This window comes from Muscardinus avellanarius (genome assembly GCF_963383645.1).
Source record: "Muscardinus avellanarius genome assembly, chromosome: 13".
NCBI lineage: Eukaryota > Metazoa > Chordata > Mammalia > Rodentia > Gliridae > Muscardinus > Muscardinus avellanarius.
Window position 1 is genome coordinate 25,087,427 of NC_137799.1, and position 25,166 is coordinate 25,112,592.

Consider the following 25,166-nt stretch of genomic DNA (forward strand, 5'->3'; position numbering starts at 1 on the left):
AAAAAAGCAATGATAATCATTCTTATAGTCTATTTCTGTTGTAATATGTACGTTATATTAAATATAGAATGTCCCCTGCAGAGCTCATGCATCAAGGTTCAGAGTTGATGTAATAAGTCATGAGGGTTGTAATCTCTTCAGTGCCTACATTCACTCTAATGGATTTACTGGCAGGTGGGCTGTGGCTGGGGAAGGTGGGTCCTGTGGTGTGGCCTTCAGGATTGTGCTTTGTCTTTGATCCCCTCCCTTGCTTGCTTTCTCTTGCTTCTGGTCTCCATGATGTGAGAGCAGAGCCTTGTTCTTGCCCTGTTTCTGCTTCCTGCCACCATATCCTGAGCTTCTTAGACTCAGGCCTCACATGAGCTGAGCCCTAAGTCTCCAAAACACTGTGAGAAAAGAAATCTTCCTTGCTCTCTGTTGTCTTGGATGACTACAGTGAGAAGGTTGACTAACATAAAATGACTCCTGTGTGTTTTCCATGGAATGTGCCGGCCATGGTAAGATAGAAACATAGTCTATGATCTCATTCATAGGTGATATGAAGATCAGAAAGAACCATCATGATGCAGTATAATAATTTAGTAGTTAGAAAGGCAGTACAAAATAAACACGAGTAATATATTTTTGTCTACTCTTTATGGCTGAGAAGGTATTTATTAAGGTCTTTGCATGTTGGTCTTTAGACTTCTCAACCACCTTTTCTCCACTAAGCTCATGTCTTTTTTTTTTTTTCCAAATCTCATTACCCTCCTCCAGGAAGCTCTCGATTCTAAAGCTTGGATTTCAATTATATATTATTTTACTTTTTAACCCCTAAATGCCAAAGATTCAATGTTTAAAAAAATAATGATCCACTCAACCATCAAACAAAAAAGACCATAGCTTTGCTTTGCATTGGCTTTGTCTCCTTCTCTATCCCTAACATTACCGGTTTCTCTCTCTCTCTTCTCTCCTCCCTTCTCCTTCTCCTTCTCCTTCTCTCTTTTTCTCCCTCTCCCCCTTTCTCTCTCCCTCTCCCTCTCCCTCTCTCTCTGTCTCCCTTTCCTAGTCAACCCCAATTGGAATGCTCCACAGTTTACATAAATGGGAATAGAAATATTTAAGTTTGATTAAAATATATATGGAAAAACAATGTTACACTACAAGTCATATTTCAAAATATGTCTTATATACACAATTTAACACAATAATCACTTACCCTGAGAGCACTGTCCCCCTTGATCCAAGACACCATTGGCTTGGGATTTCCCATTGTAGTACATGGTAGAACTGCTTTTAATCCTTCTATTATTTTTACATTTATGGGAGGACGGGTTATTTTAGGTTCTATAGGGAAATAAAAATTCAAAATTAAAAAAGTAATATGACTGAATTAAACTTAGAGTTTTGACTTTGTATTTAATGCTAAATATTCATTTCAAGAATTATCTCAGGCATATTACATTACAACATTCATCAAATGCTAAGACACATTCTTGGTGGATATCAAATAAATGACTTTAAAATGGCTGGGTTATTTTGATTATATTAAAATCTATTTTAAGCCGGGAGTGGTGGCGCACGCTTGTAATCCCAGCATTCAGGAGGCTGAGACCAGAGGATCATGGTTCACAGACAGCCTCAGCTACTTAGTAAGGCCCTCTGCAACTTAGTGAGATCCTGTTTCAAAATAAATAATAAAAAATAGGGCAGGGGGTGTAGCTCAGAAGTCAAATGCCCCTGGGTTCCATTCCCAGACCCTCAAAAAAAATCCATTTTATTTTTTGCAGTACTGGGGATGGAACCCAGGGACATTCTACCTCTGAGTGACACCACCAGCCCCATTTTTTATTCTTTATTTTGAAATGGGATGTCAATGAGTTGCAAAGGGCTTCACTAAGTAACTGAGGCTGTCCTCAAACTGTGAACTTCCTGTCTCAACTTCCCAAATACTGGGATCACAAGCACTGGGATTACATGTACCACCATGCCCAGCTTATTAAAACCTTTTTGCATGAAAAAACTTTATTAAGTATATTAGATGGCTGAAACTTTCACAATATTCTCCACTTTAAAAGATATTTAATAAAAATTTGATTAACATGAACTACCACCATGACAACTCAGCATCATTCAACTTACAACAATGGACAAGAAAACATTTGAACAAAATTTACAAATAGGTTCCATATAATTTTGAATTATAACCTTCTTTTCACTTAGTTTGCTTCTTATTTTGACTTTTAAAGTTGATGTTTAATAATTAAATACATTTATCCTCTAGGACACAAGCCAGATGCTATTTATTAGTGACCAATAAAATTTCTGCCATATATTTTGGGAAAATTTAATTCTGTAGAGCTAACTAGTGTCATTTACTGTTCTGTCAAACACTCAAGTTAATCTTTCAGAAGAAATAGTTGATGTCACCTGACTTTATTCTCTAATATAAAGCTTTTAAAGGATGAAGTTATTAAATCTAATACACAGAAGAATTGATGGGTTCAAGACAGCAGTTATTTTACTATTTGAAATAGTCATAAAATAATTAAAACTACATGATATTCTTAATGATCTTATAGATACAGAACAGAGGGATGCCTCTGCAGGAGAGACTTCTGAAATATGGGCATATTTCTTTCTTTCAGACCATGTTCCATAACCAGTTTACCAGTTTCATAGAGGAGAGCATGAAACTAGGACTTCTCCTTTTCCTTCTATTTCAGTATGTGGTATATGTGGGGTTTACAAAGAGTATATGGCCTACTGTTTTGGTTTTTGTGGGCCCAGGGGCATTCGACCTCCGAGCTACAGCCCTTGCCCTATTTTTTATTCTTTATTTTGAAACTGGGTCTCACTGAGTTGTGGAGGGTCTCACTAAGTAGCTGAGGCTGTCTGTGAACCGCGATCCTCTTGTCTCAGCCTCCCAAATGCTGGGATTACAAGAGTGTGCCACCATGCCCTGCTGGCCTACTGGGTTTTAATTTAGACGTTTATCACCAGAGTTGGTATGGTCCCATGTTGTGGCCAAAACACAAGTTTTAAATACAGTAATCTATCCATAGCCTCCAATTCTGTTTCTAAGAAACAATAACAAATGCCCAGATGTTAGACACTGGCCAGGCACCTTAATTGTGAGCTGAACTGTCATATAGCTGCTAGCCAAAGCTTAGTTTGGGAGTTGATACTCCTATCACTGTCAAAGAGAGAATTATTTTTTTCCTTTCATTGGGTTCCCTGAACAAAATCCTTATGGAAAACCCAAATCACAGATAATGCATAGGAGACCTGAAGATTGATTTCTCTGAATAAGAGACCCTTATGGCAAAGCCAAATCACAGATAATGCAAAGGAGACCTAAGAAATAATTTGCCTATTTAAAGAAAATTACCCTGATCTTCTCAGTGAAATCATCTTGGTCACCTGAGGGGTGGAAGGTAAGGAGAACCCTTATCGGAAAATGAACAAAAAGAAAATTAGGAAGTAGAGTCTCGATGTGAGATCATGGACCTCACATTAGGGTGACATAATTCATAGTGGGTCCATGATGTTGAAGCAGGATGCTGGAGGTGTCCTGCTGTGTCAGCACTGAGCCTTTACTCGATAAATCTTAGAAAGTTTAAAAAGGAAAGTCCTGGGGAGAGTCTGGGCTAGCTGGAGTAGTGACTGGGATATGAACCAACTCTTCCCAAGCAATTGGAAGGTACTGCAAGAATCTAACAATTGGGGTGGCCACACTAGTATAGACTGACATAAATGGGTGCGCTTTCCTAAGGAGAAGGGGGGAAAGGAAGAAAAAAGAAAATCAGATAATTTACTATAGAACCAAGAGCCATAGCACTAGTGCTAGAGAAATTATTGGAAGCACCTGAAATAAAGGCACCCTCATGAAGTAGTGGAATAAAGTGGTGGTGTGTCCTCAGAAGTAAACCTTTATTATTTAACACATGAGACCATCTCAACTTCTCTGCTTATTTTTTTTTGTTGTTGTTGTTGTTGTTGTTATACATGCTAAAAAAAAAAAAAAGCTTGTGGGCACATCCCTACCTATTTCCTCATGGTGAGCACTAAATAAGCCTTTCCACAAAGTCCCACTATCCCCCTCAGTTTCCTATTTTGATTACGACTGTTACACACACACACACACACACACACACACACACACACACACACACGGAGATCTGATATTTGGTAGGCATTTGAGAATAAGAGAAATAAAAGAATAAAATGAAAAAGAATAACTGGGAAAAAATCTATATAATTTTGAAAAAAAACTTTGGACTTAAAAGGACCTTCTATGACTGAGAGGAATAGTAAAACAAACACTGAACATATTCTTGCCAATTTGTAAAGTTTATGAAGTCTAGAAATAAAAAATCCAAGAATTAAAAAAAGATGAACATTAGATTTACTTGTAAAGAAATAAGTAATAAGACATTTAGTATGTCAAATAATAATGAATAATTATCTACCAAATGTGCCACCATTGGGAAATGGCTTTAGTACTAGTTTAAAAATGTACTGGAAAATAGCTTTGGTTTTGTGCAGGCACTCAGGCAGGGAGGGGAAGCAGCTGTTACCCTGCACCAAAAGCGATCAGCAAGAACACAGAAGAGTTGTAGTCTAGGCACTTCATAGTTTAAAGACAGGTTTTCATAATAAATAACTTTTAGCAGACAGGGTAAAATTTCCCAAGGATGTGGGAGGATGGTACAAGTCTTCCTTAAAGAAGGCAGATACCATGTGACCCCTGACTCTGATAATCAAGTAACACATTTTGGTTGTAGCAAAGACTTGGGCCTGCACCAGAGATGGCAACAAGGGCAGGCCTATACCTACAGGAAGAAGGCTTTTGGTCGAGCAGGGTATAAGATAAGTAAATCCTCACAATCATAGCAAAAGACCTGTAGCAGAGAGAGTGGGCAGATCCACACCTATGACGGGTCAGGAAGACTATTGGTTAAGCAAAGATGGGAGATAATAAATCTTTATGAAATTGTTCTATATTCAAAAACTTCAGTGTATTATTTTCAAGGCACTCCACTATGTCACTCTCTGATGTAATGCTTTATCATGTTCTGTCCCTTCTTTCTACCTTTGTAATAATAAAAATTGCTTAAGCTTGCAGCATATTTCTGGCTATTCTTTTCTAAAGTAGCTAAGAACAAGAACCCACAGCTCCGTCTCACACTGTTACAGTTTTGGCGCCCCAACATGGGGCTCCATCACGGCACCGCTGCACTAAAGTTAAGGAAAAAGGCTTTTATACTTTTCCTCTATACCCAGCAAAACTATCATCCATGAATAAGGGTAAAATGAAGACTTCAAGCTACAAAGATTCAAAAATTCTTAGAGGCTTACTGTCTGAAAAAAGTACCTATTGATTGAAATCAGAAAATATATATCTTCTAGCTTTGTTCTTTTTCAAGATCATTTTGGGTATCTAGAGTCCATATTCCATATTAGGATAGATTTTTTTTCTGAAAAACAAATATACAAATATATGATAGTTTCACCTAAAAAAATAGAAAAACAATATTCTCTGGTAAGAAAGAAAGTAAAAAGAAATATTGAAATGTTATCTTTAAGTCATCAAAAGCTTGGTATCAGACAAATGAAACTGTTATGTGAGATTATCATTTTTAATTTTGGATAAATTGCTATAATACTAGATGTCAACCACTAAGCCAAGCATGGGAGGGAGGGATGGGGAGAGAATGGGGTGGGGATCGGGTGGGGGCTGACTGGGCGATGTGTGCATGTATGTCTACAAAAATTTGTATCCCACTATGATGAATACAGTGCACCATTAAAAAAATAATAATAAAAAATAAATAAAATAAAACTGGATACAAAATAAAATAAATAAATAAATAAAAAAAACAACAAAAGGTAAAAAAATATATATACTACTAAAAAACAACACAAAAAGACCTAGATTCACCTGTTCATAAGGCAGTGATATATATGCATGTGTTCTGATCCGTAGTGTGGTGGCAGATGGAAAGATCAAGGTTACATTATTACAAGAGCAGCAGTTTACAGTGCAGCGCAGGAGGCCATGGAATTTGAGAGTGCTGGTAAGGGAATGCTTGATGACGCATCACCAGGCAAGAGAGAGAACTAAGTATGGAAGGAAATAAAATGCCAACCGGGGGGGGCGGTGTGCATCAGTGGAAAGGAGAACAGAGGAATCAAGGAGGAAAGGACAGAGGAGCCAGGGGAAAGAGAATGTGATCGTGTGACTGTTGGGAGTACATGTGGGAGTAAAGACATGAGAGAGACCTGGACACTGATCTCATCTGAGGAAGACACAGTGGCAGTTTGTGTTTTTCCCTTGGTGGCAAGTCATGAGCGTGGAGTCTGTTTTCCTCATGCAAGGAAGCTAGACAAAGGCGGAGAATGACATGCTAGACCTTTTCCATGGGTGTCAAAATCCAGCATGGGGCAGAGCGTGGACGGGCTGCTAAAGAGTTAAGACGAGGTCACTGCATTTGTGGGGCTCTAGGAATTGTGAGGACGGGCAGGCTAGTGGTTCTGCTTCATGGTTGTTAAAATCTTTTTGGATGGATGACAGGAAGTAGGGCATAAAGGAAGATAATGCCTGGAGTCAGAGTCTTTGATAAATATAGGGAGTGTGTCTGGGAGTGAGTAGACGGCATGATAAATAGAGTTTAAGAGAATGGTCTGAATGGCATTGGCCCTCTTGCGAGGAAATACTGTGTAGGATACAAACACATGTCGTAAAAGTAGCAACGAGAGCTAGGAGATTAGCCATCAGTACTTGGTATCCCTATAGACATGAGATGAGGAAAACTGAACCTCCTCTAAGCAGAAAGTCTCTAGGAAGAATAAGGTAATAAGTTTGAATAAGGCAAACATGTAAATGTGCCTTCAAAGAGGTTAGAGATTAAAAGGGCATTTGGTTGCAATAAAACTAGGCTTCAAAGGCATAATAAAGTTGTTACAGGGAGGTTCTCAATGAAAAAAGTCAGGCTGGTGGGGGAAATATAGAGCCATGGCAAGGTGAGAAAATGAGAACAGATAAGAGAACTAAAGGATTGCTGTAGTAAGGTGGTGGCAGGAGGCAAGGATGAGAGCTGTGGCATGAACGGGCTTGAAGGTTGAGCTCTGAATGTGAACTTGGCCTCCAGGCATGAGGAAGGCTCTATTAACAGACTATTTCAAACTGTACCAAGTCGGCTGGGCATGGTGATGCGCACCTGTAATATCTGTACTTGGGAGGCTGAGACCAGAGGATTGCAGGTTAGAGGCCAGTCTTAGCAACTTAGCAAAACCCCGTTTTATAATAAAAAATAAAAAGCTAGGATGTAGCTTGGAGGTAGACTGCTCCTGGGTTCAACCTCTAGTGCTAAAAAGAAAAAAAGAAAAGAAAGAGAGGAGGGAAGGAAGGAAGAAAAGAAGGGAGAAAAGAAGGAAGGAAAGAAAAACCAATTTGCACAAAGTCAACTTTAAAATCAAATTACGATCGATTAAATTAAAATCAACTCTAAAAAACAAATTGCACAAGTGAAATTCGACCCCGACGCTTGGCTCTCCTCCCACTCACTCATCTTCACTTGCAGGGCCCCGCAGCTCTCGGCAGCTCCGCCCACACCATTGTTGGCTGTGCAGCAGTAAATGCCATCGTCACTGTCTTCCACGCTCAGGATGGTGAGGAGTTGTCCATTTTCCCGAATGCTATACCGGGTATCAAAGAGCCTGAGGTCACAGAGGAAGACGGCAGATTAGACAGAGCATCATCTGTAGGTTTGGGGTTTTTTTTGGGGGGGGGGGCTTTGATGAACAGATCAAATTGATGACTGCCATTGTGGAGGTAGCAAAAAGATAAGGGGAAAATTTGAGTGGATTCTGAATAATAGAATATCTGTGGTTGCATTTATGTCAAAGTCAAACGCTTACCAGAATGAGGCAGAATACTCACTTAATGAGAATTTTATTCCTGGTCCAAGAGATCTCAGGCTGGGGATAGGATTCCACCACACACATGAAAGTAGCCACTTCTTCAACCAGGGCGTCCACCGTTTCCAGAGGAGTGGTGATGACAGGCGCTGAGGGAGAGAAGACGCCAAAGGAGAACATGCGAGAATGTTGTTGACTAATCCTTCCTTACGCAGTCAGAGGCCATCCCATACCTGAATGAGAATTCTATCTTCCCAGAGCAGAAATTTTCCAAAAGGAAAGAAGATGTCATGTAGGGACCATTGCTTTTGCTTTCAAATATTTGAGAATCACAAGAGAAGGGTATCTGGAGAGCCTTATAGATGAATAGAAGCAGGCCCAGATTTTGTGGGACCTAATTTGATGTAACTTGGGTGTCCCGTTTATTTTTAATTTATTATTATTATTATTATTATTATTATCATTATTATTATTATTATTATTATTATTATTGGTGGTACTGGGGTTCCTGGAAACCCTTCTACCTCCAGGCTATACTCCCAGATCTATTTTTATATTTTTATTTGGAAACAGGGTCTCTTTAGCCAGTGAGGCTGGCTTCGAACCTGCGTGATCCTCCTGTCTCCACCACCCAAGCACAGGAATTACAAGTGTGCACCACCATGCCCGGCTTATTTTTTAATTTTTTTAAAAAATTGGTGCATTGCTGGGCGTGGTGGCTCACGCTTGTAATCCCCGTGCTTGGGAGGCTGAGACAGGAGGATCGTGCAGGTTCAAAGCCAGCCTCAGCTAGCTTAAGAGACCCTGTCTCCAAATAAAATATAAAATAGGTCTGGGAGTATAGCCCAGAGGTAGAGGGCCCCTGGGTTCCATCCCCAGTACCACCAAAAAAAAATTGGTGCATTGTAATTACACATCATAATGAGAGTTCAGAGCGATAGGGACTTATGTGTACATAGCACTTGGTGTGGGTGTCCCTTTTAAAGAAAAAAAGGTGTTAATACAAAATTCCTGTGGCTGTCCTAATATGAATTAACATAAATAGAAGTGAGGCTGAAAAGAATTCAGAGTGGGAAAGAGCAGAAATCTTAACAATTGTAGTTTAAGAATAACTTTTTGCCAAATTTTATGAAAAATACATGTTCATACACAGTTCCAGAGCCCATGGAGGATCTTAGAAGAGGCTCCTGAAAATAGTAGGTCCTGATACTTAAGCTTCATCAGATTTGTAGAGAATTCACAACTGCATATAAATGGAACAGAGACTCACTAATAAAAGGAAAAGTACCCCAAGTAAAAAATATGCAAAAAATCTAAATAGAAATTTCTCCAAAGACAGTATACAAATGGCCAATAAACACATGAAGAGGCTCAGCGTCATTAGCCAAGAGGGACATGCAAATCAAAACCACAGAAACCTGTGTACGCTCACTATCACGTCTACAGCCACAAAGGAAGATGACAAGCTTGGGTGTGCGTGTGGAGAGGTTGGATCCCTCGGGCATTGCTAGTAGAAATTTAAATTGTTTACCCCGGCAAGAGAGTATGATGGTTTCTCAAAAAAAAAAAAAAAAAAAACAACAACAACAACAACAAAAAAAGCCAACAACATAGAATTATCATTTGATCCAACAATCCCACTTCTGGGTATACATTCAACAGAATTGGAAGTTGAGACTCCAACAGATGTTTGTACACTCGTGTTCATACTTGCACTACTCACAGTATCCAAAAGATGGAATCAACTTGAATGTCTACTGAGAAGACTGGGGAGACAAAATGTAATCCATTCACACAATGGAATCTACTTGACAATAAAAATAAACGAAGCATCATTATATTCTACAACATGGAGGAAGCACAGAAACAAGAGAAAGAAGACAATCACAAGGACAAGTTAGATGGTTCTCTTTGTATGCAATGTCCAGAACTGGTAAATCTGTAGAGACAAAGAAATATATTAATGATTGCCTAGGACTGGGTGAGGAGGGGGGAAGAGAAGATTTAGGAGCTGATAGCAAAGGATTCTGGGTTTCATCTAAAACAGTGTAATGAAAGTGTTCCCAGCCGGGCGTGGTGTGAATGCCCGGATCCAAATTATACACTGGACATGGGCAAAGTACATGGTATGTGAATTATATCTTAATAAAGCTGTTTTATTTAGTTTTTTAAAAGACAACAAGAAGACAGGCTGTAGATATGGTGCCTTATCTCCTTCTGTATTCCTATAAAATTAGGGTAACCTGGATTAGAAGAGCGAGGCAGGAAATAGAGGTTGGGAAGGTAAGATTAGGTTGGTGGAAGGATGGCCTTGTCTTTAATGCTTTTGGAAACCTGTGAATTCCACCAAAATAAGGGATGTGGGGTTCTGATTACCTCAAGGGCTGTGACGATGTGGAAAAGAAAGTGCTAGGACCAGCATTCAGGTGAGCCTAGAATTCTATCCAACACTATAATCTAATTTAAAGTAGTTATCCTAATCCCTGGGTGTGTTATCACGATTATAATTCAGTAGCTAATTATTTATTCTTTTCCATTTATCAGGCATTGGATTAGACTAAAAGCAAATAAATGTGGTGCATATATCCACAATAAAATAGTATTTAGCCACGAGAAAGGCACAAAATCCTGCCATATAAGACAACAATGGATGGACACACAAATCATTATATTAAGTGAAAGAAATCAAGCACAGAAAAACAAACACTTCACTAGCTTCCCTATAAGTGCAATCTAAAAACACTGATCTCATGAGAGTAGAGAGAACAGTGGTTGCCAGAGAGCAGGGAGGGCGGGAGAGGAGAGGAAGGGTTGGTCAATAGGTGCAATGTTATTTGTGGTATAAGGCCTCAGTTGATAGGATGAAAATAATTCACAATAGTGCACTGTACAGCTCAAAATAATTAGAAGAATGTGTTCACTCTAAAGAAATAATAAAGTTTTAAGGTTACAGGTATGCTAATTACCCTAAGTTGATCACTATCCAGTGTAAACATGAATCAAGACATCACATTGAATCTCATAAATATGTACAGATATTATGTGTCTGTTGAAAAAATAGTAAAATTAAAAAAATAATCAACTATAGTGAAATTTTAAAAAATCAAAAATAGTAAAATTAAAAAACAAAAAAACAATAAAATTACAAAACAATCAGAGGAGAATAAAGCACATCTCTGCCTTGTAAGAGCCTACCATCTAGATGATGAGAGAGGGTAGATTAAAAAAATGATCAACGATCATTTATGCCTGCTATTCCTGCAGAATTATTAATAGTATCCCTTATGCTCCCCAGATACCTACATTTGAACAATAAATTTCAGCATGACTTTAGTTAAAATGCAAGGTGCTTATCAAAGCTAAGTAAGTAGTACGAATAATGTTTTTAAGGTAGGAAAGCTGGTGTCAGATGTATAAAGTGCCAAGAAAACACGGGCCTGTTACCTGGCCAGAAGAAGATAACACCTGCTTTCTGAACTAACCTGATTTTTTTTCCAGTGAAGTCAAAAGAAAGTTCATCTGCTGCAAGTAAGGGAAATGGTGGACAGGAATTTTGTTTGGCCCATAGCTAATGTTACTCTTTAAGTTCCAGTGTGAGCAGCGTCCCCTCCTAGTTTCCCTAACATGCTGGACAGAACCAAAGGCCCTTTTCCTTAACCTCAGATCATCCTGTGTATGTTACCGTTGCCGCACTTGATACAGGACTCTGTGACAGCTATCTGTGTATGTATTTTTTCCGCCCTCCATTATCAAAACCTTAAACTTTGGTTCAGGGACCAGGTCCTAGACCTTTTTTAAATCCCAGCGTCCAACAGTGACTGATGTACTGTTCAGATGAATAACTCTGAGATCTTTCCAGGAAGAATAAAGGAAAATGTTGCAAGAGTGTAGTTGAGATAAGATAGTAGAATTTTTAGGTAAGATGATATATTTTGTATAAGTATCGGAGTCCCCTTTTCCCAATTTGCAAATAAAATAACCATTAAAATGTGCAAAATGGAATATATAAAAAGTAAAGAGATGACTATTACACAACAAATAGTTAAGAGACACAAAGTGCAGAGTTAGAGGCACCGATATACTTTTAGTAGAAGCTCCTGAGAAATAAAACAACAGCCTAGAGGTAATAAAAGACAGAAAAATGAATGGCTAATTCTTTTTTAAAATCGAAAACAAACCAACCAAACCAATATTTCAGCTTCAAATATTCAAGTTGAAAGTGCCCAAGATAGATTTTTAATAAAAGAACTGTATCCTCTAGATACATTGGATTAAGATAATAGAAAATTAAAGCTAAAATAAAATTTTAACTCTACTAGAAAGACAAAGCCAATGACCTTCACAATTAATGGAATGCCAATTAGGCTGCCCTGAGATTATTCAGAAACAATTGATATCAAAAGCAATAAAGTGATATACTTACAGACCAGAAAAAAAGTGTTAGCTGGAAATTTGTAGTCATCTTAGATAATAAAATTAATGAAGTAAAAATTAAGACATCTAGCTGGGCGTGGTGGTGCACGCTTGTAATCCCCACGCTTGGGAGGTGGAGACAGGAGGATCACGCAGGTTCGAAGCCAGCCGCGCTGGCTTAAGAGACCCTGTTTCCAAAGAAAAAAAATATAAAAATAGGTCTGGGAGTGTAGCTCGGAGGTAGAAGGGCTTCCAGGAACCCCAGTACCACCAAAAAAAAAAAAAAAAAAAAAAAAAAAAAAAAAAAAAAAAAAAAATTACAAACAAAACAAAACAAAACAAAAAAACCATGCTAAGCTCTTTCTTTGCCATAAACAATAAAATGAAAGAATTACGAAATAACTACAAGGGAAGAAAATTCTATGATTAAATGCATGTATAAAGCTTTATCAAATGTTATTGCTAAAAGAATAGATTAAGAACCCAAGCTTCCAAAACAGCAAGAAAGAGTAGGAATAGAAAAAATATCATCAGTCAAAACAAAGAATAAACAAACAGCCAAACAAAAAGCAAGAAGAAAAAAAATACTAAACAAGAGAAGAAAAGAGATGCTTAACAGAAGACATAAAATAACGTAAAATAAACAAGTCCACATATATCAGAAATAATAGAAATTCTAATGGCATAATGACAGTCAAGCACCAAGACACAACTACACAAAATGAAAAGGAAGTATTGAAAATAAAGGCAAAATATATACATATATACAAAGCAGTATTATCTAAAACACAGTAACATAGTAGTAGTGTGTGTGTGTGTGTGTGTGTATGTGTGTGTGTGTGTGTGTGTGTGTGTGTAACTGGGAATTGAACCCCGGGGCATTCTACCTATTTTTTATTCTTTTTTTTTTTTTTTGGTGGTACTGGGGTTCCTGGAAGCCCTTCTATCTCCGGGCTACACTCCCAGACCTATTTTTACATTTTTATTTGGAAACAGGGTCTCCTAAGCCAGCCCGCGGCTAGCTTCGAACCTGCGCGATCCTCCTGTCTCTGCCTCCCAAGCGCGGGGATTACAAGCGTGCGCCACCACGCCCGGCTATTCTTTATTTTGAAACAGATTTTCATTAAGCTGCAGAGGTCCTCACTCAGTAGCTGAGGCTGGCCATGAATCTGCAATTCTCCTCTCTCAGCCTCCCAAGTACTGGGATTATAAGCATGTGGCACCATATCCTGCTACATAGCAATTTTAATACGTTAAGAAAAAAACACACACAAGGTGATCAGCACTTAAATGGAAAAGAGAAACAGTAAAATAGTGTTAAAATAATTCAGCAAGGAGATGCAAAAATCATGAAAATCATTTAAAAACAGACTCAAAATAAAACCAAAAGTAAAATTTAAATCACAAGAATACATGGAGAAATGTTTTAGCATACTGTAAGCCTTTAGCATAGCTCCTTCAGAAACTAATAAACAAAAGAAAAGTAAGACTAGAGAAGATATAAACATTAAAATGAACAGCCCTGGTATGATAGAACACTTAAAGCAATAATTAGAAAATAGAATTTCTTAAAGCACAGATGACACATCAAAAGTTTTGAAAATTTACTAAACTACAAAGGGGATTTCAACTCAGCTTTAAAAAGTGATTTCATACAGTCTATAATTTTTATTCATAATAAAAAATCTACAAAAATGAATTTATCCTGCTTATAGATCAAGACAAAAATACAAATACATATATAGTAAAACAGAATGACAGAATAAAATTGATCAAATAGATATACACATCAAACTCAGCCCTGAAAAATGACATATTGTTTAAAATTCCCTATGAAATGTCAGGTGTGGTGGTACACACCAGTAACCTAGTACTTTAGAGGCTGAAACAAGAGGAGGCTTTTAAGTTCATTCAAGGATAGCCTGAGCAACTTAGGGAGGCCCTTGGCAACATAGTGAGACCCTATTTCCAAACAGAAAAAATAAAATACAGCTGAGGGGTGTATCTAAAAGATAGAATGCCTCTGGATTCAATTCCCAGTACCTGAAAAACAATTCCTATGAAAACTAAAAATTTAATACTTTTTTTTTTTTTTTTTGGCAGGTCTGGGGATGAAACCCAGAGGCATTCGACCTCCGAGCCACTCCCCCACCCCGTCCTTTTATTTTTATTCTTTATTTTGAAACCAGGTCCCACTGAGTTGCAGAGAGCCTCACTAAGTAGCTGAGCCTGTCCGTGAACCGCAATCCTCCGATCCTCCAGTCTCAGCCTAATGCTGGGATTACAAGCATGTGCCACCACGCCGGGCAATTTAATACATTTTAAAAATGCAGATTATGTAAGTCACATTTTGGATCACTATTCAATAAAACTAAACACTAATGAATAACTTATTGAAAAAGAAAATCTAAACAATTAAGAACTTTTTTTTTTTGTGTGTGTGTGTGTGGTACTGGGGTTCCTGGAAGCCCTTCTACCTACGGGCTGCACTCCCAGACCTATTTTTACATTTTTATTTGGAAACAGGGTCTCCTAAATCAGCGCGCGGCTGGCTTGGAACCTGCGCGATCCTCCTGTCTCTGCCTCCCAAGTGCGGGGATTACAAGCATGCGCCACCACGCCCGGCAACAATTAAGAACTTTTAAACCAAAATTGTTCTAAGTAATTCTAACATCAAAAGGTAAATCAAAACTTCAATTAAAAACTTTCGGAAGGGGGAAATTATACTAAAACAATACAAGAGAATGTAGTAAAAAAAAAAAAAAGTTGCAGTAAAATCAAGACTCACAGAAGAGTGTGATTACACTATCAAAGGGTACTTTTGAAAAAAAGAGTGAGAGCCCCAAAGGATTTTAGGTAAATTCTTCAAAGACTTAAGTAATTAAGTCTTGAGTACCATAAAAGCTACAGGGAATATAAAATAGAGACAGCTTCCCAAGTCAGCCTTGGGAAGGTGAAGTTCGTAGTGAAACCTGACATGAGTGGAACCTGGACTGTTCCCTTCCTCACTCGCCATTTCTCCCCTCCCCACTTGACTCTCCCGGTACCTTTCACTCTTTTACCATTTTCTCCCCTCATTTGAGTGAAGTCTCTTTGGTTTCTATTTTTTTCTAACTTCCACATATGGAAGAAAACATATGACCCTTGACTTTCATACACTGGCTGATTCAGGATAATATTCCTTAGTTTCATTCATTTTCCTGCAAATGACATAATATTATGTTCTTCTTTATGGCTGAGTAAAATTCTACTGTGTGTGCATATCATGTTTTCATTAGCCATTTGTCTGTTGTTAGACACCTAGGTTGGTTCCATAATTTGACTATTGTAAATTGTGCTGCTATAAATATGGGTGTGCATGTATCACTACGGTATTCTGACTTCAATTTCTTTGAAGTCAATGGTATATTTTAAGGTTACTACTAATTGACTAAACAAAATCAATCCTTACAAAAATGTAAATAGAATTTATTAGAAAAGTCCTTTAAGCCAGGTGTGGTAGTCCACGCTTGTAATCCCAGTACTTGGGAGGCTGAGATGGGAGGGTCGCAGATTTGGGGCCCATCTTGGCTACTCAGTCAGGCCTTCTGCAATTTAGTAAAATTCTTGTTTCAAAATAAAGAATAAAAATAGGGCTGGAGGTGCAGCTTGGAGGCAGAATGCCCCTGGGTTCAATCCCCAGTAGCACACACACACAAAAATAGTCTTTTAAGTAGGATTCATTATAGCGATATTTAAAGGATACCTATAGATGTCAAAAAGGTAATAACAGAATTTACTATCCATTAGCCATTAGAAAAATTATTAGTAAAGCATGAATAGAACAGTGTTTTTAACATATTCAGGAATTTTTCTCAGTCCTTCAACTCAATATGGAATACAAACCTAAGCAGAGGATGTTGGCAGAGTGTAAACTAGCATTCATTTCATGAAGCAGGGGGAGTGAAACTCTACCCAAAAGTAAAAGAAAGGCCATTAGAAAAGAGCCCACTGAGTGTCTTAACAAGGAGGTCACACTGAGTCTGGCACCTGCAGATTCAGTGCTGGGGCAGGGAAGCAAGGCTGCAGTGGGTGAGAGTCTCTAGAGGGTGGTCAGGAAGTAGGCAGGGAAGATGTCTTTTGTTCAGCAGAGTTTAACTATAGAAGGGAAGAAAAGAGGCTGTGTGGCACTAGGACGTGAGTCTAAGAACAGAGGTGGGTGTAGATGGTGATTGGAAGTACGCAGTCAAAAGGATGATGCTGGATACTGGAGAAAAAGAGGAGATAGTGATGGGAATGGATTCTTGAGGAAGCAGACAAATGAGGGACTCGGATTAGGAAGTGGGATTAACTATGAGTTGGAGAAAAGAGTCATTTGGGGGACACAATGAGGATGAAAGAGGAAAGGAAGGATACGGAGGTAGTTCTCCCATTTTCTAGGAGGAAGTTGAGGAGAGCTGTTGTGGTCTAAATGCTTCTCTTTTCCTGATGATGAAACTCGCTCCTACATTGATAGAGAAAATTACATATAGGCGCACACACACACACACACACACACACACACACACTCAGAGTCAAGTATACTACACACACACACATATATATATATATACACACATATAAAATAAATACATATGATGTATATACATAGACACACATACAAACAGAATGAGATACATAACCAATAATCAATTGTATATTCGTGTACACATATATGAGAAAAAAGGAGGAAGAGAAGAGTGAATGAATATCAGAATGTTAAAATTATCTATTCTTAGATGTGCTAGGTATGGGGGGGTTTATTTGTTATTTTATTTTTTGGTACTAGAGATTGAATCCAGGAGCATTTTATCTCTGAGCTACAACTCCAGCCCTTTTAAGTTTCGACACAGGATCTCACTAAGTTGCTAAGGATCTTGCTAAATTGCTGAGGTTGGCCTCAAACCTTCAATCCTCCTGTTTCAGGCTCCCAAGTACTAGGGTTATAAGTGTGTGCCACCACACACCTGTTTTAGGCAAGAACTTATGTGTAATTTTATACTTTTGTTTTGCTGTGTCTTGTAGGACTATGAAAAAATGAATGCATGTTACCTCTGAAATAGAAAGTTTTAGCAAATAAATCAGAGTACTCCAGAAATGTTAATTTTGTAAATACAATGGAGGCAAACTGATAGTTGATAAAGTTTGAGAAAGTCCATCTGTTAAGAAAAAAGTACATTATTCTAAACATCTAATGAATGAAATAAGCAACCAATAGTATAGCCACATAGCTTTTGAAAGATAAAAACACAATTACATTAAGCTTGTGGGATGTAGATAAGAGTGTTCAATTCATGGGGGCTGGGTCTGCAGAGCTCAGATATGGCAGCAGGAAGGAGAGAGAGAGAGAGAGAGAGAGAGAGAGAGAGAGAGAGAGAGAGAGAGAGAGAGAGAGAGGAAGCAGGGCTCCACCTTCATATCTCATATCACAGAAACAAAGAGAGAATGCAGGAGGAGGGACCTCATATTACCCCCAAAGCCACATCTCCAGTGACCCTTCCTCAGCAACCAGGCCCCACTTCCAACATCGCTACCTTGTTTCTGTGAAGGTTGGGGAGATAATCTACATCCATCTGTGGAACTCCAGCTTCTTCACTTCCCAACCCATCAGGACACGACCCATTCTTAACCTTGGTGTATCCAGCAGTAGATGGGAAAATAATAAAATCTGACTAATAAAGCTTGTTAAGAGGATTAAATAGTGGGTATAAGGAAAGCTTTTAAAATTACAATTGGCCTACAAAGAACACTGTGTGTTATTTCATTCTGTAACTGAAAAACAGATACCCAGACAACATAATTGTTCTCCTGGTCTCTGGATCACATTCAAAATTTACTGTTAATATTTATCTTTTGGAGTCTATCCCTAATACCACATGTGGAAAGGTGTATAGAAGGGTTTCGTTGCACAAAAGAGATGAATTGCACTAAATTGTACTAATTGTAGCAAAATGGGAGAAGTATTGATCATGCAGAGAGATTTATTCTGGAGCTGGCTTATACTGGCTTGCAAGAGCCAGTTGTTAATTTTTCAGGATTTTTGTGAGATGACTATTATAGTCATTACTAAGAAGTAAATCTTATATATTTATAATTAAATATGTTATATTAAAAACTAATGATATTCAAAATCCATCACTTCCTGTTCAACTACATTCTACTATTCTTTAGATTATTTTCATTTAATGTATCTGTGTGTGTGTGTGTGTGTGTGTGTGTGTGTGTATATAATTTTTTTTGGTACTGAATTCCTGGAAGCCCTTCTACCTCCGGGCTACACTCCCAGACCTATTTTTATATTTTTATTTGGAAACAGGGTCTCCTAAGCCAGCGCGCGCGGCTGGCTTCGAACCTGCGCGATCCTCCTGTCTCTGCCTCCCAAGCGCGGGGATTACAAGCGTGCGCCACCACGCCCAGCCTAATGCATCTGTATAAAGAAGGGTACTAGCCAGGTGTGGTGGCGCACGCTTGTAATCCCCGCGCTTGGGAGGCGGAGACAGGAGGATCACACAGGTTCAAAGCCAGCCGCGCTGGCTTACGAGACCCTGTTTCCAAATTAAAAAAAAAAAAAAAAAGTATAAAATAGGTCTGGGAGTGTAGCCCGGAAGTAGAAGTATTTCCAGGAACCCCAGTACCACAAAAAAAGGGGGGTACTAAACATGCTATTTCCTGACAGTCTTTGGTATTTGTTGATTGCTTGAAACTGTGTGGTTTGGAGTATTTATACTATTGAAGTCAAGTGCACCAAATCAGGGCCATTTTCTCAGAGAAGTGGACATTAAGCATATACCAGCATACCCTTATCTAAACAGGAGATTGCATAGTCACTGCAAGTAATGATTTCAAGGGTAACAGTAATACAAAAACACTTATGATTTAGTGCTAAGTAGACATAATAGGCAGCAGAATGGTATGAACAATATTATTACCATGCTTTTTGTTAAAGAATACATAGAAAAAAATAAGAAAATATATGACAACAGTCCTAGAAATAAATGTGTATGCTTTGTGTTTTCAAAATAAACCCAAAGTACCACGTGTGATTTTTATAAAAAATACCTTCTTTGATAGTTTCTTCCACTCATCATACAGAGACAAAAGTAGCAGAGGTAATAGTCTTATTATCAATATTATTTTTCAAGCGAGATGACACAAACTATGTTGAGATTAGTTAAGATCAAAGAGGTGAGTCTTAGAAAGTCTTGAGAATATTAGCTATGGAGAAGTACATGAGCCATTACTAAGAACCTTATTACATTAACATCTTCCCATAGCATACATAACAAAGTCTTAAGTAAGGGTTGACTCTGTATTTCATATTAGCTTCTAAAATTGAGCAAGAACCGTATGTGCTCTGCGTTTTATGCTCCACTCACTATCTTACTTATCATAGCAAACCTAAGGGCATATACTATTAATATTCCCATTTGAAAATAAAGTAAGGGGTCTAAGCATAGCTAGATAAGTTGTCTAAACATCACAAAAGTAGGAAGCAATATATCTGAACTTCAAGATGAAGGTCATTTTTAAGTTTCTCTCCCTTAATTCTAAGATATTCTATGCTTTCAGTCCTGGTTACACAGGGTCAGGAGGATAAAAAGCAAAATTTACATAGGCATCAGTTTCTATAGGTAGAATATAATTTAGTTAAGTACCCTTTGCCCATGTTCCAGAATGATCCAAATTTGCTTTTCAATTCTTATTGACACAATCACATAGTTGCATTTAATGCTCTCTGTTGATTCAGCAAATTGTCTCTTGTTTATTTTCATTCTACTCTCCAGCTTTCATCTCAGCCGGAGCCTGTTTAAACTAGGGCACTATTTCTTCTCACAAGCCAAAGACTACACAAATAACAAATACATGAAAATGAACACAACACTTTTCTGGACACAAAAAGTACTTAACTTGAATACCAGCTGCTTTCATGAGTAGGGCATGCTATTACCCTTCCTTTGAATGTTACGGGCTATAGGATATGGCCATTGGTATGCTAGCTTCTCCCTGAATAGCTGTTGACTGACAAGACCAAATGATTGGGTATACGGAAAAGTAAGGTGTACTCACTCCTTTCTGTTTTAATAAAATTAGAGCTGAGACTTGAAAAATATTCACGTTTCCCTAACATCATAAATGTAGGCACATTTGTAGCACAAGAAAAGACTTTGGCATTGGAAAATTTTCAAATACCCCAAAGAAGATATTCAGTACCCACCATGATTTGGTATATATTAGAAACTGGCATGTTTATTTAAATGGAGATGCAATAAGATAAAAGTGTTTTTTATTATGATGTCTTTGTATTTTGTAAGGACTATTGGTAATAACATTCCATCACCATGTATTAATGCTATATTATTAATTTCTTGCCACTGAACACCTCTTGAACCTTGATCTTTGCCTTCAGTGATGGAATTGAGCGCAAACTGTTTTGTTCAGCCTGTTAGAATTCCTTCCTTTCTTTTTTTTTTTCTTTCTTTCTTTCTTTCTTCCTTTCTTTCTTTCTTTCTTTCTTTCTTTCTTTCTTTCTTTCTTTCTTTCTTTCTTTCTTTCTTTCCTTTCTTCTTTCTTTCGTGGTACTGGGGTTCCTGGAAGCCCTTCTAACTCCGGGCTATACTCCCAGACCTATTTTACATTTTTTAATTTAGAAACAGGGTCTCTTACGCCAGCGAGGCTGGCTCCTTCCGAACCAGCGCAATCCTCCTGTCTCTGCCTCCCAAGCGCGGGGATTACAAGCATGCGCCACCACGCCCGGCAGCCTGTTAGAATTTTTAAACTTGCTTCTCTTGGGGACATTTCTTTAAGTCCTAGATTCATAAGAATCCACATAAGACATGCATATGTATTATCCAGGAGTGACCATCACATCAGCCATTGACAACATTAGCATAACACTGGATTGTGCCACATTTCAAATAATCAGGAAGTTTACAGAGACTCTGGGCTTTCCTTAAAGACACACAGAAAGATTCTGGGACAAGGTAAAGGAAACTTGATCTTAATATTCTAAGTCTTCCATGTCCTTGTTTCATTCCAACCTCTACCCCATAGTATTTTGCCACATAACCCCAAGTCCCTCTAGCTCCTTGTCTACGCTGACCCTGGAGAGCACCAGTTCTGAATTAATCTACCACCTGTCCTCACTACCCCTGTGTGTATGTAGCACTGCTAGATCAAGTTAAACAACTGTTCACATTGGAGCCCCCATAAAGCTGCTCCCCCAGCCTCTCTGCATCACCCCTGTAATCCTCTGCCATCTTCCTAAATGGACCAGTCTCCTCAGGTTTCCTCCCACTCCTCACTCTCAGCCTACCCCAATCACCTCATACCCAATTTCACTTAGGAGTCATCTACTTCGCTTTTGAAAATATTAAATAAATCTTGACATCTCTGCTTTCTTTCTGTTCTTTAAGGTCAATAATATTGGAGACAACTGTTTCCCTAAGCATGTAATGAGTAACTCTTACAACACACGTCAATATAAAACATTCATCAAGGACTTCGTGTTCTGGATTACAATGACAGCTGTGTCCCATGCTGACTTAGTCATATGTCCAATCTGTGAATCCTGTTGTGGTATGCATAGAATATAAAAGAGGTATTTAATTTAATATAAATCTAAAGATGAATCACTTAAGACTCCAAAATTTTCTAGGTCTCGTAAAAAAAGGGGGTCATTTTGAAAATGGAGTTTTGACAGGAGTTCTTGGTGCAAATTCTTTGTATTATTTTCATCAGATTAAACCAGTGCTGCTTACATGAACTCCTATTTGCAGAATTTAATAATCTACCATGTGCTTAAGCACTCGGTGTTATTGAAGTATGTAATTGAGGCACACGTTGAACAAGACCTTAGCTACTTTCGTATGTGGCAGTTTGTAAAATTCTTCTACTTTGTATTGTGAAATTAAGCTCATCATCAAACGTCTCGTTAGGAAATTGAAAACATCCAGAAGGACAATGACTTTCCCCCTTGTCTTTAAACACTAGAAGTTTCTATTAAATTAAAGCCAAACCAATAAACTATCGATTCTACAAAGGTGAGTATTCATTGTACTGAGGAAATGAAGTGCAGAGTTAGAAAAGAATTCTCCAAATACCCTTTCACAGTTTTGAATATAACCAAATATTTTGTAACTCATTATTATGCAGTTTCCTTGATTTTAATTATGATAAAGGGTGCAAGAAAAAATAAGCCATTTAAAACATTATCTTATTACCTTCTGCCAAGAATAGAGAAAATGACTATGAGATAGTTTGGGTGGAACATTTTTGTGATAATGCTTTCAATAATATTAAAATAATAACCACGTAACATATGACTCTTTAATATATTCCACATACTTCAACATTTAACATTTTAAAAGCTGTGCTTCTGTGATCTTATTCTCAGAACTGGTTTATATAGTAAATAGATATTTGCTCTTTTTCAAATGGTATTTTTGACTAAAGTTGATGTTAAACTCATAATGATTTAGATTTTTCAATAAACAAACAAAATATTGCTTTTGTTTTTAAATTTTGAATCCTAGTTATAGCTATAATTAAGTTAGAAGAAACAAAGTTGAAATAACAACCTGATTATTTTACTGAAAAGCTAGAAGTTCTGGCAGTGTTACCTCTATGCCACAGTACTTTGAAGTTTTCAAACGAGAAATGGTGTGTAGTTGAGTTAAGGCATTATCTTCAAAACAGTAAACTAAAAATTATTCTTATCTAGAATATAAGTTAGAAATTACTTGTATATAGAGTTTGGGGATATCTTTGTGCAATAAATTTTTATTTGGACCATCAAAATTAATTATTCTGCTCCTGATAAGAAAGGATTTCAGTGAATTTTAATAAATTTTAGTATTTAGCCATGTCACTTTTATGTGGCTACATGGTGTAGAATAACACAGACATGATTTATGACAATCCATAAGTCCAAATGTCCAGGTGCTGCCTTCCCGGACATCCGTATGATCAGGAAGTAGTAAAAAAATCAGAAGCCAATGTGAAATCTTCCTGGCTATTATTGGCTGTTTAAAAAAGTCTAGATTATATTTTAACTGCAGTTTCCTCAAAACATTTGTTGGAAATTAAAAATCTTAATACATTTGAAGACACCATTGTGTTTAAGTAAAATGAAAAAAAAAGCAACAAAACAAGCCTATTTAATTAGATCCTTTGAGGAAGAAAGCTGTCTCATATTTGCATCTGAACCTTCACCTCTTAGCTCCAGAATTTTTGGTGAACCACCAAATCTGAAACTATGTTTCCCATCTACATACAAATACTGGCTTGGCTAATCTACAGAATAACAACAACATTTGCAGCAGTATTTTAGAATAATACAAAAGAAAAATATTTCACGCAATCTTGTCCTAAAACACAGAATTCTTCTTGCTCTTTCGTGTACATGTAATTTAAAAACTCTTTACTTGACTTCATTCAATCTGCTTTCTTGTGTCTTTTTTTTTTTTTTCTCTGAGATTTCACGGTAGCCCTGGGTAGCTTTGGAAATCACATATTTTCCACTCTTCCTGATTTGAAATACACTAGCGTTGGTTTCATAATACACTGGCCAGAAACCAGAGCCCTGTGGACATTCTTGCTACTGAAACAGGTGTTTGTCAGTTTCTTAAGTTGCTTTCCTTTCCCCTGAGGTGGTGTTATATCCGGTACATACCAAAGGCTCAGTAAAAAAAAAAAAAAAGAAAGAAAGAAAGAAAGAAAAGAAAAAAAATCTCTTTGCAGGATCTCACCATGCCAAATTGAATCAAGACTTCACCTCAGAGTTATGGAGAGCCCACTGTCCTCAGACTTTTGGTACCTTTGGTACACCGTATGCATCTTTCTCTAATTCTGATTTTTAGCAACTCAAATATTTATTAAGAGTTTGATAAAAGTAAAATTGAAAATAGAAATGATTTTTGTTCAAAATAAAACATTCTGGGTGTCCGAAAGCAGGGTGGATTCTATCCATGGCAAACCTAGCGTGAACGGTTTTAATCATCCATTTAGACCACCCTGAAGTTTGACGGACACATAAACAAAACAGACCTGAGAGCTTCCAGTCTATCTGCCGACGTTTCCCCTAGAACAGAGGGCTCTGCAGGCACTGCACGGCTAAATTTTTCATTACCAGACTTAGGAGAAAATGTTAGCAGAGAGGAGACCATCCACCAATTGCTTATGTCTATGGTTTCCTCTTTATACATTCTACCTCTATATGACCAAGGGAAACCAAAGCCCACCATCTTATAAATCAGTGGTCATCAAGTACATGCACACACACACACACACACACACACACACACACACACACACACACACCCCACTTTAGGACCTTGAGATGGCAACAAAAAAACAAGATTGCGCTGACCAACCTTTTGGAAGTTTCTCCGTCCCACTGAAGGTAACCAGAATGAGAATATGTACCAGTGGAATGTTGAAGAGCTCTCTCATGATTAGTCCAAGCTGGCGCAGGAGAACGTTCCTTCTTGACAATACAGGGAAAATGCCCCACGGTTTACATCTTAAAGCGTAGATTGTTACAATAGCGTCGTCTGCTAATGACTGCTCGTGTCAGCAGCTCCGCAGGCTCTAAGTATAATCAGGAATTCTCAGACTTGGTTGTCATGATGGACACGGCCAGCTGCTGAGTATCCACTTAGGCTAGTAATGCAAGTGGAGGGCTGGAGGAACAAGGGAAAGAAAATCCCTCCAGAATCCCTTTTAAGACAGTGGCAGAAGGACAATGCCACATGCGTTTTGCAAACATTGCTGGGTTCCCTGCGGTACAGGTTTCCTGATGTATGATTTCAGCCTGCCACCTCCCCTGGACTCAA

The 25,166-nt window shown here is 37.9% G+C and overlaps 1 protein-coding gene across 6 annotated transcripts in view; it reads right to left on the reverse strand.

Moving 5' to 3' along the window:
* Positions 1-24,783, reverse strand: part of MUSK (muscle associated receptor tyrosine kinase) — a gene marked incomplete at both ends in the record, with an annotated part of 113,860 nt that extends 89,077 nt beyond the window's left edge. For all 6 annotated transcript variants that reach the window (XM_080708802.1, XM_080708800.1, XM_080708799.1 and 3 more), the window contains 4 exons: positions 1,199-1,326; positions 7,550-7,701; positions 7,925-8,051; positions 24,705-24,783. In XM_080708802.1, coding sequence (XP_080564928.1) covers positions 1,199-1,326; positions 7,550-7,701; positions 7,925-8,051; positions 24,705-24,783 — 486 coding nt within the window. The remainder of the gene's footprint in view (positions 1-1,198; positions 1,327-7,549; positions 7,702-7,924; positions 8,052-24,704) is intronic.
* Positions 24,784-25,166: the final 383 nt, after the last annotated feature.